Here is a 15,976-nt window from a genome sequence, read left to right on the forward strand (position 1 = left end):
TCATTATACTTCTTATATTTACAAATTTGTTTACATTAAACATTTGCCACATTGGTGACAACTGACAGCGTACTCGTTGATTGACTTTGACACTATGCTTTTTGTACTGACATTGAAATTCCATAGTGTATATCTTTGTAAAGATTTTATTGTCAATGTCGCTCGTTCGGATACAACTATTGTCAACTAAGAATAGTAACTATAGATTCTCTTAGCTTCTGCCTTAATGTTAATTTTCTATATTTTTAATTCTGTTTTTTATAACTTAAGACGAACGATCTAATACTTTGTTTACCTGCTCACTTTTCTTTCCTTTTTTTTTCTCTTTTTATTTCTCCTCTTATTGTATGTCATTATCATGTTGTTATTTTTTTTTAAATGTTTTTTTCTTTTGTTATTAATTATTTGCATAACTTAAAGATATTTCACCGTTTCCACTACAGCCGGCAGGTGTATGGACCACATTATAGACACAGCTTTATACTATTTTATTATATTCCATTTATATATTTATTTTTTAATTTTATTTTAATATAATTATTTTTAGTTAGTAATACTTATTTAGTATATTATAGGTCTGTTATTTATATATTTATATTACTAACATACTATTTCTAAATCTATGACAAGTGACAATGATGATTCGTTCCATTCTATTTCCTCTTCCTCTTCTGCAATTCGGAGTAATGACTCCAGTTTTTTTAGCATTCCCTCTCTTAGCGAAACTCTTGACTTTCAATTCAAAGATGTTTCAAAAAAGTTTAATATCATCCACATTAACGCGCAGAGTATTCCTGCACACTATCCCGATATTCTGTCATCTTTTCAAAATAAAAACATTCATGCGATCTTGGTAAGTGAATCTTGGCTAAAACCCTGTCTGCCATCATCTTCCTATTCCCTTCCAGGGTTCCAATTAATCCGTAACGACCGTGTTGGGCGAACTGGTGGTGGCGTTGCCATCTATCTTCGCTCACACATTTCCTTTAACATCATCAGCAAATCCATGTCTCACGATGGATATGGCCCTGATCACCTCTTCCTTGAACTCCTTTTATTTAGCACAAAGCTCCTTCTAGGTGTTTATTATAACCCATCACTTACTATTGACTATTTTGCATCCTTCGAAAATCTATTAGAACTATATACTCCTCAATATAGCCATACGGTAGTGATGGGTGACTTTAACACGTGCCTGCTTAAGCAAGACTGCAGAGCTTCACGCTTAGGCTCTCTTGTGAACTCCACAAATTTGTCCATCCTTCCCCTGAATCCTACTCACTCTTATCCCTAACTTCTGCTGCTCTCCCTCTCTTCTTGACTTGATCCTTGTCTCTTCATCTGATCATGTTGAAAAGCATGGTCAGTGTCCAGCTGATGCATTCTCTTACCATGATCTCTTATATCTTTCCTATAAAATTAGGCCCCCAAAGGCAAAGTCAAGAATTTTTCTGCAGCGTAGTTTTGGAGGCATGGACTTGAGCCGTTTACGTGAAGATGCTGCTGGGATTGATTGGGATAGAGTATTTGTCGCGTCTGCGGTGGACGAAAAATTGGCAGCTTTTAATTCTCTCCTGACCCAGCTATTCGATATACACGCTCCTGTTCGACCTGTGCGTATTAAGCATGCTCCTGCTCCCTGGTTAACAGCTGAAATAAGAGCACTGCAGCAGTTAAAAAATAAAGCTAAAGCTCGTTATAAATCTAGTCTGAGCCCATCTAATGAGGAGAAGTATAAAACTCATCGAAATCGTTGCAACAAGGCTTGTAGAGATGCACAACGACGCCATATCCACACATCTATATCAGAGGAAGCAGATCCTGGAAAAATCTGGAAATTTCTAAAAACACTTGGAGTTGGCAAAGTCAAACAATACGTGCCTTCAAATTCCTTTGATCTCAATAATCTCAATAAACATTTTACTTCTTCTGTCACTATAGACAGTGCGACTAAAGCCGATACCCTTAGTCATCTCTCTGCCATTGAAACTCCTGACTCTTCGTCGACTTTTACCTTCACACAATTGTCTGAATGTGATGTTAAGAAGAGCATATTAGCTGTTAGTTCTAATGCAGTGGGCTTCGATAACATCAGCCGTAATATGATCATTCCTATAATAGACTCAGTCCTTCCTGTCATAACCCATATTTTCAACGAATCCCTAAGTTCCAATACATTCCCTACTAGCTGGAAAGACGCTCAAATCATTCCCCTACCTAAAAAACCTAATTCCTCTACGTTTTCCGATCTTCGCCCGATAGCCATTCTCCCTTTCCTGTCCAAAGTTTTAGAGCGTCTTGTCCATCAACAGCTAACTTTATTTCTTTCTTCCAATGATCTCCTAAATCCTTATCAGTCCGGTTTCCGTAAAGGTCATAGTACGGCAACGGCCCTTGTGAAAATCACTGACGACATTAGGCGGGCAATGGACGGTCAGAATCTCACCGTGTTGACCTTGCTGGACTTTAGCAATGCGTTTAACGCGGTGGATTTTGATTTACTGCTGGCTGTTTTGTGCTCACTTAACATATCTCCATCAGCAATTGATTGGTTTCATAGTTACTTGTTTGGTCGTCGGCAGCGCGTTCGTGTCCAGGATTCTTATTCAGACTGGTCCAACGTTAATGCTGGAGTTCCGCAAGGTGGCGTGTTGTCCCCGCTCTTATTTTCGATTTTCATAAATTCAATAACTCTCCGCATATCTTCTCTCTACCACTTGTATGCCGATGATCTTCAAATTTATTCTCACGCTAAGTTGACAGATTTACCTACATCAATAAGCAATTTAAATAATGACTTGAAGAACATATATAGATGGAGTAACTCCTACGGATTAAACATAAATCCTTCAAAATGTCAAGTCATTATTATCGGTAGTCCTAAACTTGTGTGTCGAATAGATTGGTCACTTATACCACCAGTCGTTTATAACAACGCCGTAATCAGTTACAGCGACACAGTCAAAAACCTCGGAATTATCTTCGATAGACATCTTTCTAGGGATCACTACGACGACTGCAATATTTCCTTCCTTTGCCTACCAAAATTACATTAGCACAGACACTCCTTCTACCAATTCTTGACTATGCTGACACTTGCTATCTTGATCTTAAAGAGGAGCAATTAAATAAGCTTGAGCGCCTTCAAAATCTTTGCATACGGTTCATATTTGGTCTTCGCAAATATGATCACGTTTCCGAATTTCGCAGTTGTCTCAAGTGGCTTCCGATTCGCTTTCGCAGGAATACTCACATACTCTCGCTACTATATTGTATACTTTTTCATTCTGATACACCTCTGTACCTTAAGGAGCGTTTCAAGTATCTTTGTAATACGCACGAACGCACCCTTAGATCTGAGTCTACTTTGATGCTCGAAACTCCAGCTCACACTACTTTTTTTTACTCCAATTCCTTTTCAGTTAAAGCTGTTCAACTTTGGAACGCTCTACCTCTTCCTATAAAACAAGCCCAACCCCTGTCTTGCTTTAAAAAATACCTCAAGGCGCACTATTTGTCACTTGTACGTCATAATTGTTTTTATCTCTGCATAACAAATTGTAGGAGTATCGCTTCACTTGTATTTTGTATTCTATGCTATTATTCATATTATATGTATTTCGTTTATATGTAGGTATAGTATTTTTTATGCGTATGCATATATATGTGTATGTATGTCTGTGTATATATATATGTGCGTATATATATATATATATATATATATATATATATATATATATATATATGTGTATATATATATGTTTGTATGTATGTATCTATGTATGTATGTATTGTGCTGTATATGTATGTGTATTTGTACTCGATAGTTGATATTGTTCTAGGTGACACTAATTGTCACTTCTCTGTATACACTTCCCTACCGCTTTTTCACTACGCTGTGTCCTATATGCCCAAAGGTTGTCTGGAAGAGATCGCTACTCTAGCGATAAGACCGCCTTTGTACACTGTTTTATTTTTATTTTTTTTATTTGTAATGTTATTGTGTTGATTGTTGTTGTGTACAATAAAGAGTATCTATCTATCTATCTATCTAGTGCCGGATTTATATTTTTTATGAGTGTAGGCCACTTTATTTCTGCGGGCCCATGTACATACCTTTCTAAAATAATAATTTTCCATTTGTAGTAAAGCGATAATATAGGTTTCGATAGGAATAAGTTTCTTTCTATAGGGATTTATTGAAATTATAAAAAACCATTAGAAAACCAGTGGACGTGTTTGACTTTTCCTCTGAAATCTGCCGCCTAGGCCGCGGCCTATACGACCTATTTATAAATCCAGGACTGTCTACATCTGATATCCCATCGAGTTTGAGTAGAGCACACAGAAAAGATTCCTTTGTCAGATGCCAAATGAAAGAACTCGTGGACAAAAATGTCATTCTAAAGTCTTATTACGATATTTTTTATAAAAATGTTTTCTGAAATATTTTTGATAATTTGTACTTAACTGAACTGATATTTTTAAATGATTGTCTATTTTAAGAACTAATTATTGTAAGTGCTACTAACAAACGTATTTCTATTAGTAGTAAGAAAGAACTTATACAAATGATTTTAACTGTGATTTAAAACTATCGGAATTATCATTAATTCTTGAAGTGATAGCTTGAAAAAAGACTGGCTTAGAATTATATAGAATAAAAGACAAAGATTGAATTATATAGCTCAAAGATAAAAGTTGAGTTTTAAAGATTATTATTGTACAGAATACTAATTTAATATGATTATTTAAGTTATATTAATACTAAGTATATCGCTGTTCATTAAAATAACAAAAATTATATTCTAGTTACGTATAAAATAACTTCTAATAACAACTGTGATTATAAAAGTAATAAATAATATAATAATTACCTATAAGTACTATCTCGACGGGTGCAAAGTAAAAAAAGTTAACTACAATTTTGAGATTTTTTTTTTATTGCAGTAACTAACTAAAAACTTTATATTCTACAACATGGCAAAATAAAAAATATAAATATCGCCTCATTTCTTGTACTTTTGTCAAGTAAAAGAAGACAACTACTGCTGTTTTGTAAAATTACACGACGTACATGCGTTCAACTACCGCCTGGCCGCTTTTACGCAGTCCGCGCGTGGGACGCACGTTCATTCCTATTGTGTCATCAGTCAGATGTCATGTGCTTCGCCGGCCGGCAACAATGTTAGTTAGTTTTGGCTTTTTACGTATTATGGTTTGTTGAAAGTGTTATCCTAATAATAAACCATTTGAATACATCACAATGGACATGGAAAGATGTTTTTGGAAATTTTTGGAATTGGAAAAGTCATACTTATAAATATATGAAACATCTTTATTAAAGCCAGATTTATTAATTCCTATGTAGAAACGACCAAGTGGTAGTTAACTCAGTTGTCATATTTTTAAGCACAATGTAGAGGCAGACAACTGCAATATCTCGTAAATTAAACATAATTAGAAGAAATGAAATATACAATTGTTTGTCTTTCTAAAAAATATAGCAGTGATGAAAATTTCAACAAATTTGGTTTGAAATTGATAAAATGGGAGCACTTTTTCCTATTTTGCGCTCTCCTGAAAAGTTGCTGTTTTGTATATAACTCTTTTTACTTTGCACCCGTCGATCTAGTTGGATGTAAGTCACTAAAATAGTGATTTTTTTTGTTGTTAAGTAAAATATACAATCGTTTTAATTTTATTACAAAATACTTTTATTTCAATTCTTAATCATGTTTTCTTCATCATCATTGCAGCCTATCGCAGTCCACTGGTGGACATAGGCCTCCACAAGTTCACGCCAAAAATGGTATGAACTCATATGTTGCCCATAGTCACCACGCTGGGCAGGCGGATTGGTGACATCATGTTTTACCTATGTTATAAAGCCTGTTTTCAACTTAGTGAGTTTTTAACGCTACCAGTAGGTCGTATATTTTTAACGTGCAAAGTAATGTAACGCATTTCTATTTCAGATAAAGTAAGGTAATTCTAAATATGACACAAGAAAGTTTCTTATTACCTAAGGAAAACTCAATTAACTAAAAAAATGTCTTTTTTAAATTTTTGTAGTATAGCATTAAAAATACGTCATTAAACAGGCTTTAGAACATATGACTATTATGTATGTATTACTATTATCTCGATATCTCAAGTAAATATCTCAAGTAAAATCCGAAATCAGTTTTAAGTCATTTCTGAAAAAAAATAGGTTTTTTGAATTCCTGGAGTTTTCATCTAGTGGTGCGATAAGTCAAACAATTTTTAATAAAAGTTGATTTTATAAATTGTGTTCATTTTTTTATTGCGTTAAATTACCTCCCCTGGTCAAATACGTATCTAACCTGATCTTGATGTATTTACACTGGCCTTCTAAAAAGTAACAAATTATGTATAAAGTGACTTGATCTTACGTGAGAAGGTACATAAACGGGACAAAGATTATACAATTAAGTATTCAATGAAAAAATATCAACTTTTCTCTTTGGCCGTACCCTCTACGAACTCTTATCGTAGAATTACTGATATATAAATATATCACTCATCACTTCAGCCTATGGCAGTCCACTACTAGATATAGGCCTCCCCAAGTCTGCGCCAGACATCCCGATTTTCCGCAATCCTCATCCAGCCTACACCGGCAATCTTACGTAGCTCATACTGCGTTTGCCAAGCATAGCCCGTTCCATTGCACGTTGAGCGACTTTAAATTTGTGGACCAGTCCCTTGGTCACTGTCCACGTCTCGGCTCCGTATGTTAACACAGGCAGGACGCATTGCTTGAAGACTTTTGTCTTCAAGCATTGCTGCTTGCTTGCAAGCAAGCTATAAATATATACCAACTGTAAAATTAGTAACATCTTTAATAACTTTTTTACGTTATTATATACTTACATCACTACAGAAAATAGTTTTTTGACAAAAAATGGCAATGAATAATAAAGCCCCGAGTAGTATTAACCCCGGGCCCCACAGATTTAAGATCCACCCCCTATCTTTCATCTTCTATATTGTACAAGTAGGTTTGTGTAGAAAATCAAAAATAACTTCATTCAAAGAGGCTTCTAAAGCACCTCGGAACGCCATTTTACAAATTAAATTATTAATTAAAAAATGAAGTTACTCTCAAGAAAACAATTTAATATCGTATTTAATTCACTTTAAAATCATTATTATTGTATCAAACGCACCTCAACAAAGAAAAAAATAGGTCACGACAAAACTACTGAACGGATTCAATCGGATTTTTTTAAATATTCTTTATTGAAATACAAATAAAAAAGGTCCTGACTATTTACGATAAAGTTAATATTTTTAGAGATATGGATTTTTAAATGTTCGAAAAATCTCAAATTTGGGTACCTTTGACCCATGAAAAATACATTAAAAAAATAAATAAAATATAAATTCTTCTATTTTTTTAAATTCTTTATACAATAGTGAATAATATTATTTATAGAGATTAAAATAAAATAACTTTTTATCAGTTTAATAATAAATATTTTTTGTTATTAAACCAGAAATTAGTGCTTGATAACTTCTTCAAACGAAGGTTATATATGTAGAAATATTAAATAATGAAACAAGATTTAAAATCAAGTATTTATTTACTATCAATATCATTTTTATATATTATATTTTTCGGTATGTTATTTGTGATTCTTTACTTCTTATTTCTTTTAGTTATTTGTACTTGTTCTTTAGTTGCTTTTCGTTTTTTTTAGTATTTCCCTTTTCTTTATTGCATTAAGAATATAGTCTGGTTCTTTAATTTCCATTTGTCTATCTAACCTAGAGTCAATGATTTCTGGAAGCAAACAATCAAAATAAAACCTTGTTAATTTTTTTTCCATTTCATTCCAAAACGCTTTATCTTCCTGAATTATTTCAATTTTCATATCAACGTCCGTCCAAACAGCAAATATACACTTTGCGTACAATTTATCGGACATGCATGTTATAATATTGTATGTATATTAAGAGAAGCTGATACTTGTCCTAAGCCTGAATATCCTGCGCCTATGGAGATAAAAGCACTCACCGCAAAATCATTTATATTTAATTCTGTGGAGCTATCTGGATCTTTACAGTTGTTCAGTTCAAAATTTTCGTTGCACATTCGGCAACTAAAACAAAATTTCGAAAGAAAACCTTTCTTTATTTCTTTTGTCATTTTCAAACAGCTCAAGTTACAGCCAAAGGCAGAGTTGTGATTTGAAATATCAAGAAGTTGAGTAAAAAGATAACCAAAATCCACGATCCTATTTCCATCGATCGCAAATTCTTTATCACCAATTACAGACTCATGATCGCATTCTGTATTCTTCAATACCACCTGCAAATAAAAACATAATGTTATTTTCTTTTACATCTCACATGAAGAGTGTATACTGTATAGGTAACCAGAACAATAATTTAATATAATACCATGGACGAACTTATAACTTACATCGTCTTTTGCAGTTTCGCTAATCGACTGCAGGTTGTTTTCAGTGACACTGTAAAGAAATAAAGGATAAGTGGGTATAATAGAGAAAATATAGTACCTATCTAAAAGTAGAGATGGCAAAGCTATATATTATAATACTAGCTGTTGCCCACAAATTCGAACGCGTGAACTTAGATTTACAGCCATATACGAATTGATGATGATTATTATATAGGCATAATACATTCGTGTCTGTGAAACCATAGAAATACACATGCAAAATTTCAACTTTAACGGTCAAGCCGTTTAGTAGTTGACATACCGATAGCAGCGCCACCTACCGGGTCCAACTATATTTTTAAATTATCCAGGAAACCATCGAAATACCCATATAAAATTTCAACCCAATCGGTTCTGCTGTTTAGAAGTTATGTAAAAAGATAAGTACAGAAGGATAATTCTTACTATCCGTTGCCCTATTACCCGTTTTCCCATAAGAATTAAGCATTTTCCCGCGGTAAAAGGCAGCTTGTGTGCATTAGGCATAATGCCGGCTTCTAATGGTAAAAGAATTTTTTAAATCGGTCCGATAGTTTCGGAGCCTATTCAAAGTATAGATTAAACGCAATTTAAAAATAATTAAAAGTTATAAAAATTTGTGACGGAAGGCTAATTATGATGATGATGATGAAACCCAATTCTAAATTTACTAAGTTAGTACTTACTTTTTAGGTGAAATTCTTTTTTTCTTAAATCGAGTTTTACACTTTTTCGTAAAATATTTGTCTTTTCGCTTCCCCATTTTCACTAAAACAAAAAAAAAAAACTATGTAATATTAAATTCTTTCGAACATCAATAAATATGATCTAGTAAATCAAAATTTTAAAAAGTATACATACATCCCTTTGGCTTTGTGCCGCTGTATACGCACACGCTAGATCGCGATGAATATTTAAGAAGCGTCGCTCGGCAAACTGACGTGACCACTCCTTGAGCTCCGCTGGGCGACTGAATTTTTAGGAGCGCGCGTCATGAATTAATTGCGATTGCGCGCGCCCATAGTAATAAAATATGGGAAAAAACAGCCACTTTTTAAAAAAATCGCAATAAATAAATGTAAGAAAACATCCAAAATGTAATGCGGTCAAACTGTAGTGTAAACTTTGCTAAATTGATTGATTCAAACTTAAAATATTTTTTTGACTATTAGACGTTGAATATTAACTAAACGCGGACATCCTTTTCTTCGATTTTTGTCCTACTTCAGATGTGAATATCACTATACCTACACATTATTTTAAAAATTGGGTTCGGTGTAATTGTAATGGCATTTATTTTCATGCCAACAAGGTATATTTGATGCCTATTATAAGAATATTTTACTTGCTATCTACTTAACCAGCCGGCCTAGCATGCATACAACGAGATATCTCTTAACGAGAGAGAGAGATAATGTCTACATCGAGTATTTTCTCGATTACCCTAACATGCGCACTACGAGAGACAAAATTCTCTTCCGAAGACTTCGCCTTGTCGAGTAGAGAAACATTATCAACCATAATCACAACTGAATATCATTCTTATTTCTTATGTCGTAAAGTTGAATTTACAAGGTTATTGACCAATCGTGCCAAACCGGGATGAGCCAACGTTTGTATAATTTCAAACGAGTGACACATGTTTTATTTAACAATGTTCTCGGCCTTTTGGCTAAGATAAAAAGTGTATATCTAATTTAAAAAATCTAATATGGAAAATAAAACGGCGTAAGTAAATGAATTTAATTATATATGTAAAACAATATGCTCGTGTTGTGCTTTATATCTTGTCGCACATTAGATAATTGTAATTCTATCACGCATTGTTTTTTTTTTTTTTTTTTTTTTAGTTTTTAAAATATTTTGAATTTTTGAATTTTTTTTTTTTTGATTATTGATTTTACTTTTATTCTATTTAATTTTATTTTTAGTTATTGATTTTTTTAATAAAATTTTGTTTTGTTTTTTATTCTGAATGTTGTCTTGTCTTGTTGTACTAACCCAATATGAATCGATGATTTCTAAAAGGGCACTTGTCACACTGTATTCTCTAGGTTAAAATTTTACAGGAGACACAAAAAACATTATATTTTTTTAAATACATAGAAGAGGATAATAGTTTTCGCACATGAGATAGAATACTTATAATCCTAAAACTGTCTGAAAAAAAAATCATTTTGATAAATAGTTTTTGAGAAATATGTATTACAAAATCAAGGACAAGTGTCCTTTTTGAAATAAACATGACATTGTGCCCTTTTAACAACTAACACTATTATTTTCATACAAAAATTAATTTAAAATAAAACAACAGTTAATCACCGAATTAAATTTTTATTACATTATTCCACTGACCAATCATAAATAGCACCCCAAAATTCCATTGCTTCATCTGGAATGTAATCTTTAAGCTTTTTTAGATCATCCATTTTATTCTTTTTTATTGGTACAGTTTCAGAATACAGTTTTTCTGTTGGTAATTGAAGATCAGGTACATTGGTTTTTCTTAAGATAAATTGAAATGATATAAAACCATTAATAAATTCTTTAACTGTCACACAATGGGGCTCATCAGAATTAAAATTAAATTCATGATACTTGGAAATGCTAAACTTTTCTTTAATTTGACCAGGCAAAGTATTGTTTGCCACTTTAGTTTTATAAAAGAATTTTTGATACCAACTTTGAAAATTCAAAATGTCATTTTGACTCATTAAATATACAATAAATTTTTCATGAATATTAGAGCATTTTAATATTATTTTTTCAACATAATCATTTATTGTGTAGATTCTGTCAATAGTTTTAAGCTTTCTTTTTATTATACCAAATCCACGATCACAGGGCAAAAAGGAGTGGCCCCGGATCGGAGAGTATAAATTATTTTTTTTGAAAACCTTTGTTTCAACCAGAGCCATCATGAACCTTATCATTGAATGATTTTTGTTCTGCCCAGCACAGTTATCGCAAAAAAGGTTTAGTTCATCATAGTCTTGGTCCAAAAAATTGTTAAAGTAATGCAGCAGCATAGAACAAACTTCATCAGGACCTTTGTGGCCTGTACCTTCATGATATACGTATGTATGTATTTTATCATTTGCGAAATTATAAATGCCAAATGTATTTACAGAAAGCTGTCTGTAGTAGTAAATATCCTGTACAGGTATACGTGGCAAATCAGTGACAGCCATAAAATCTATGCTTATTGAAAGAATTTTATTATTCTCTTTAGATAATTTTGTACAATTTTGTATCTGCTTTTTAGCCCTATTTAAGTGAACCATAAGCTCACCATTATAGGTTCTTTTAGCATTATCATTCAAGCTTTTATTATGCAACTTAGTTTTTATTGCTTCACAGCTAGTACAAGCATATACAGTTGGCCGTCCGAAAGATAAGTTAAAATTAGTAACAAAATATTGCCAGTAAAAGTGATATTTAACATCTAAATCAGGGTATTTAATTTTGAAAAGGGAATGCATTTTTTTTTAACAGAAAGATCTGCAGATAAATAATATTTAATATAAGATGAATAATATTTGGGGTGTAGGGCAGGGAGTGAGTAGGCTTAAGGGTGCGGCGATAAGCTGGCTTGCCCCTGTCAAGTCTGTCATACGCGTCCACGTCGCCCTCAGCTCGCCGACGTACGGGCTTGGGGGCGAACCCATTCCTGGGGCGTCAGCTCCTCTGGAGTGGGTCGCACACCCTGGAAATGCAGCAGTCATAACGGGCGCCGCAACTACCATCTACCCCGGACTGCTGTAGCCAAGTATGACAGGCCATCTGCCGGGTATAGTAGGTGACCCGGTAGATCAACTACAATTGCCTACCTGCGTGTGTCCTGCGCAGTTGATCGCCGTACGCAAGGATGAAGGAGTCCTGGGGGGCTGAGTCGAACGGGGTCTGGGTTAGTTACCGCGGGAGACAACACGCCCTCTTTGGTCCGGATTTCAGGCTAAACGGTAGCCCCGTAGCTAGCCACTGCGGGGAAATGGACATGCGTAACTGCACGGATGAGCCGGGTGCTTTACGCTGGCGAGATGGGGGGGGGTCCTCTGGGAGGACGCGGAGACCGGCCATGCTGACGGGGCAAGGGTGTTCGGAACCACTGGGGGCCGTGGGATCGCGGTCACCAGCCGGGCATCTGTAGCTCCCGATGTCGCGTTTGGAATCCAACCTACCACATCTATATCTACTGCGTAGCCCCGGTGTCGATACGGCATCCCCAACGTTGCGGGCTCCATGGAGGGTAGGGAGCGCAGTGGATGAAATTTCTTTCTTATTAAACATGGACAACAATAGATCCAAACCCTCACAGGGACCTGAAGGGAAACCGGATGGTACCTTACTGGTGGCGGGTACCGCGAATGCGGGGCCGTCTACCAAACACCCATTACGGGTCAAACAAACACAACAGGGGTGCGGCACCATGAAGTTGGGACAGCCCTCTTTCACTAGCGGAGGCAAGGCAGCGAAGTCGACCTTGACCTCAGCAAACACACACACACGCGGGGGTGGTGTCGCCAAGGTGGCGCCACCACACACAAAGCGCAGGTCCGTGGGTGGCCGAGGGGAAACCGGGAAACCGGAGGAACCGAGGCCGTCCACGTCGACGGCGCCTTCAACAGGCGCTATCCTCGACGCCGACAGGGCACTGGGGCAACCCGGAGCCCGGTCGGCAGGAGAGGTGGCTGCCCTAAAACGCTTTGACGAGGCGTGGACCCTGGTCGACCGCCGACAAGCCAAGGGGAAACCCGGCAAGTCGGCGGGACGCGCAGGGGGTACAGGGTCCTCCCAACCAGGGAGTGAACCTAAGCCCCGGCGCATGAACAGGAAGCTACGCCAACGTCAGAGGAGGCATGCATCGGAGGCGGGAGCCCCCAAGCGCGATATAACAACCCAAGCCGAGGAACCCAAAACCAAGGGGTCCGTCAAGTTCGCGAAGGGGGCGGCAGGTGGCCAGGGTAACCAGGCAACCGGTCGCGCCCAACGCGGCAAGGCGCAGGCGAAGGGTAAAGCGGGCAATGGATGTGCATCCCAGGTACCAAATAAAAGCCAGTACCAGGTAAAAGGGCTCGCCTCGACGACTCTCAGTCGCCGAGGGGTGGTCCCAAAAAGCCGAGGCTGGCTGATGGTACCCATGTCCCCTACTCAGCGGCAGTGCAGTCGGACTTACTGGTTGCGGTGACAACTGTGACCGGAGAGCACCTGACTGCACAGGCCGCACATGAAGTACAGGTTCTTCTACAAGAGCGCCTTCTCAAGGATCTTGTAGAAGCGACCGATGATGAACCGGTGAACCGTTTTTCAGGGTAAACCGATATACGCCGACGGAGCTCTGAAACTGTGGTGTGAGAACCGCGAAACCGTGGGGTACCTCACACGTATAGTTTCGGAGCTCGCCCTGCCCACGGGCACCAAATTAATGGTCAAACGGCAGTGCGACCTTGTCAGGCTGGTCCGCTGCGGCGTCCTCCTTCCGGGTGAACAACCGGACATCTGGAAGGTGGGACGCGCGCTGCGGCTCCAGAATGTGTGGGCCAAGGTAGACAGCTGGATCCTCCATAAGGTTGACAGACAGGACGGTAACACGTTCCTGATCTTCAGCGCTCCTGAGGACGTGGTGCAGACCCTGGTGGAACGTGAGCGCCGACTCTGCTATTTGCTGGGGTCGGTGTACGTGAAGTTCCAGGGTCCGAAAGGTAAATTTACCGAGCACCTGCCAACGGAGCATGACGACCTCATGGAGGATCAAAACAGCGGAGAACAGGCGAAGGGTGAAGGGTCGGGAGCAATCCCGGCTATCCCCGAGCCACCCCCTGTGAGGCGGTCGAGCCCAAAACCCCAGACCGAAGAGGCAGTGGTCGTGGAGGAGCTGCTTCTGGAGTCGGAGGAGGGGGCTTGTCTGGCAAGCCTGGACAACCTGGCCATAGGGGAGACAGTGATGGAGGAGGCAGGGATGCTGTCTGACGATGGCTTACCCAGCTCACCCATCCTGTAAAGTCCTCCAAGCAAACCTCCACCATAGCATGACAGCAACGGCTCAAATGCGAAAATGGTTGGAGGTTAACACAACAGCCATTGCACTGATCCAGGAGCCGTGGGTCAGGAATGGCACTGTATGCGGACTCCGGAACTCTGGAGGTAAGCTAATTCCACATACAGGCTCGGAAAACAGCAGGGCCTGTATTTACATCACCAACAATATACAGGCGCAAACATTAACGAGATTCTGTTCTAGAGATGTGTGCGCCATACAGCTGCATAGTACGCAAGACCACAGCCTGCCGGAGATGGTGATCGCGTCGGCCTACATGCCGGAGGCTGATGCGCCACCGCCGCACGACATGGCACGGCTGATAACATACTGCGAAGAGGCCAGGCTGCAACTAATTATAGGCACTGACTCCAACGCACATCACACCCTATGGGGAATGAAAACAACAAACGAAAGAGGTAAGCTCTTAGTTGAATATCTGATGACGACAAACCTACAGATCATGAATGTGGGCTCTGAACCCACTTTCGTGAACAGACGTAGCAGGACAATCATCGACCTAACTCTTGCCACAGAAGCGGCCTCCGAGACCATCTCCAACTAGCACGTATCCGATGAGGCATCGTGCTCAGATCACAGATGGATACGCTTCGATGTGCAGGTAAATACAGTTCCAGCAACCCCTAGGCGTAACCCACGCAAAACTGACCGCGTGCACTACGCTGAGAGACTGGAGCAGCTGCTCAGTGAGCAGGCATGCCCAGACCGGCTTGTGGGAACAGAACATATAGAACAGCAGGTAGATACGTTGACTAGCAACATTATAGACTCCTACCAAACTGCATGTCCCTTATCATTGCCACCGGAGAATAAAGTAATCTGGTGGGGGCCTGAACTGGAAAGACTCAGGAAAAAGGTAAGGCGACTTCTAAACAGAGCAATGAATACATGCGCCGATCTGGACTGGGACAGGGATAAGAAAGCCAAGTCCAGATACAAGAAACGACTAAGGTACAGAAGCACCGACTCGTGGCGCAAATTCTGCAGCAGCGTGGAAACCTGCGAACAGGCCAATAGGGTAAGGAAGGTCCTAGCAAACCAATCCAGCCAGCTGAAGGGCTCCCTAAGAAAGCCTGACAACACCTTCACGAGCACGCCGGAAGAAGCAGAGTGCATCCTGGTTCAGACACATTTCCCAGGGTGCCACATCATGCAGTCGGTGGACTGGCCCGAGGAGGACGTAGCCCCAACAGAGGAGCATTGGGAATATGCACTCAAGGTAGTAAGCCCATCAAAAGTCAGATGGGCTATCAACAGCTTTGACTCCTTCAAATCCCCAGGGTTGGACGGGGTCTTCCCGGCACTTCTAAAGTGGGGAAGTAACCGACTGATCCAGAGGCTTACCACTGTTTTGGCGGCCTGTTTAGCTCACAGCTACGTGCCGAGGCAGTGGAGGGAGGTAAAGGTAATCTTCATCCCAAAACCGGGAAAAAGTGACTACTCTGAAC

General features: G+C 38.6%; 2 protein-coding genes across 2 annotated transcripts; one reads left to right on the forward strand and one right to left on the reverse strand.

Moving 5' to 3' along the window:
• Positions 1–7,591: 7,591 nt before the first annotated feature.
• LOC123663082 lies at positions 7,592–8,939 on the reverse strand. Its single transcript, XM_045597821.1, has 4 exons — positions 8,897–8,939; positions 8,453–8,553; positions 8,045–8,338; positions 7,592–7,810 (listed from the first exon to the last, which is right to left on the reverse strand). Exons 1-4 carry the CDS (start codon positions 8,937–8,939, stop codon positions 7,790–7,792), a joined length of 459 nt encoding a protein of 152 aa, XP_045453777.1. The 3' UTR covers positions 7,592–7,789.
• A 5,455-nt stretch (positions 8,940–14,394) lies between these two features.
• Positions 14,395–15,128, forward strand: LOC123662956. The gene is made up of 3 exons (XM_045597721.1): positions 14,395–14,614; positions 14,714–14,926; positions 15,044–15,128. Exons 1-3 carry the CDS (start codon positions 14,443–14,445, stop codon positions 15,070–15,072), a joined length of 414 nt encoding a protein of 137 aa, XP_045453677.1. The 5' UTR covers positions 14,395–14,442; the 3' UTR covers positions 15,073–15,128.
• The last annotated feature ends 848 nt before the right edge of the window (positions 15,129–15,976 follow it).

This window comes from Melitaea cinxia, chromosome 19 (genome assembly GCF_905220565.1).
Source record: "Melitaea cinxia chromosome 19, ilMelCinx1.1, whole genome shotgun sequence".
In the NCBI taxonomy this organism is placed as follows: Eukaryota; Metazoa; Arthropoda; class Insecta; order Lepidoptera; family Nymphalidae; genus Melitaea; species Melitaea cinxia.

Bases quoted from the DNA above. Each gene is read 5' to 3' on its own strand.
- LOC123662956 (XM_045597721.1), top strand. From the start codon at position 14,443: ATGGCTTACCCAGCTCACCCATCCTGTAAAGTCCTCCAAGCAAACCTC. The intron at 14,615-14,713 runs GTAAGCTAATTC...TCTGTTCTAGAG, and splicing joins CGGACTCCGGAACTCTGGAG to ATGTGTGCGCCATACAGCTG. The intron at 14,927-15,043 runs GTAAGCTCTTAG...CTCTTGCCACAG, and splicing joins GAAAACAACAAACGAAAGAG to AAGCGGCCTCCGAGACCATC.
- LOC123663082 (XM_045597821.1), bottom strand. From the start codon at position 8,939: ATGCTTAATTCTTATGGGAAAACGGGTAATAGGGCAACGGATA. The intron at 8,554-8,896 runs GTAAGAATTATC...CTCTACTTTTAG, and splicing joins GGGTAATAGGGCAACGGATA to ATAGGTACTATATTTTCTCT. The intron at 7,811-8,044 runs GTGAGTGCTTTT...GTTTGCTTCCAG, and splicing joins TAAATATAAATGATTTTGCG to AAATCATTGACTCTAGGTTA.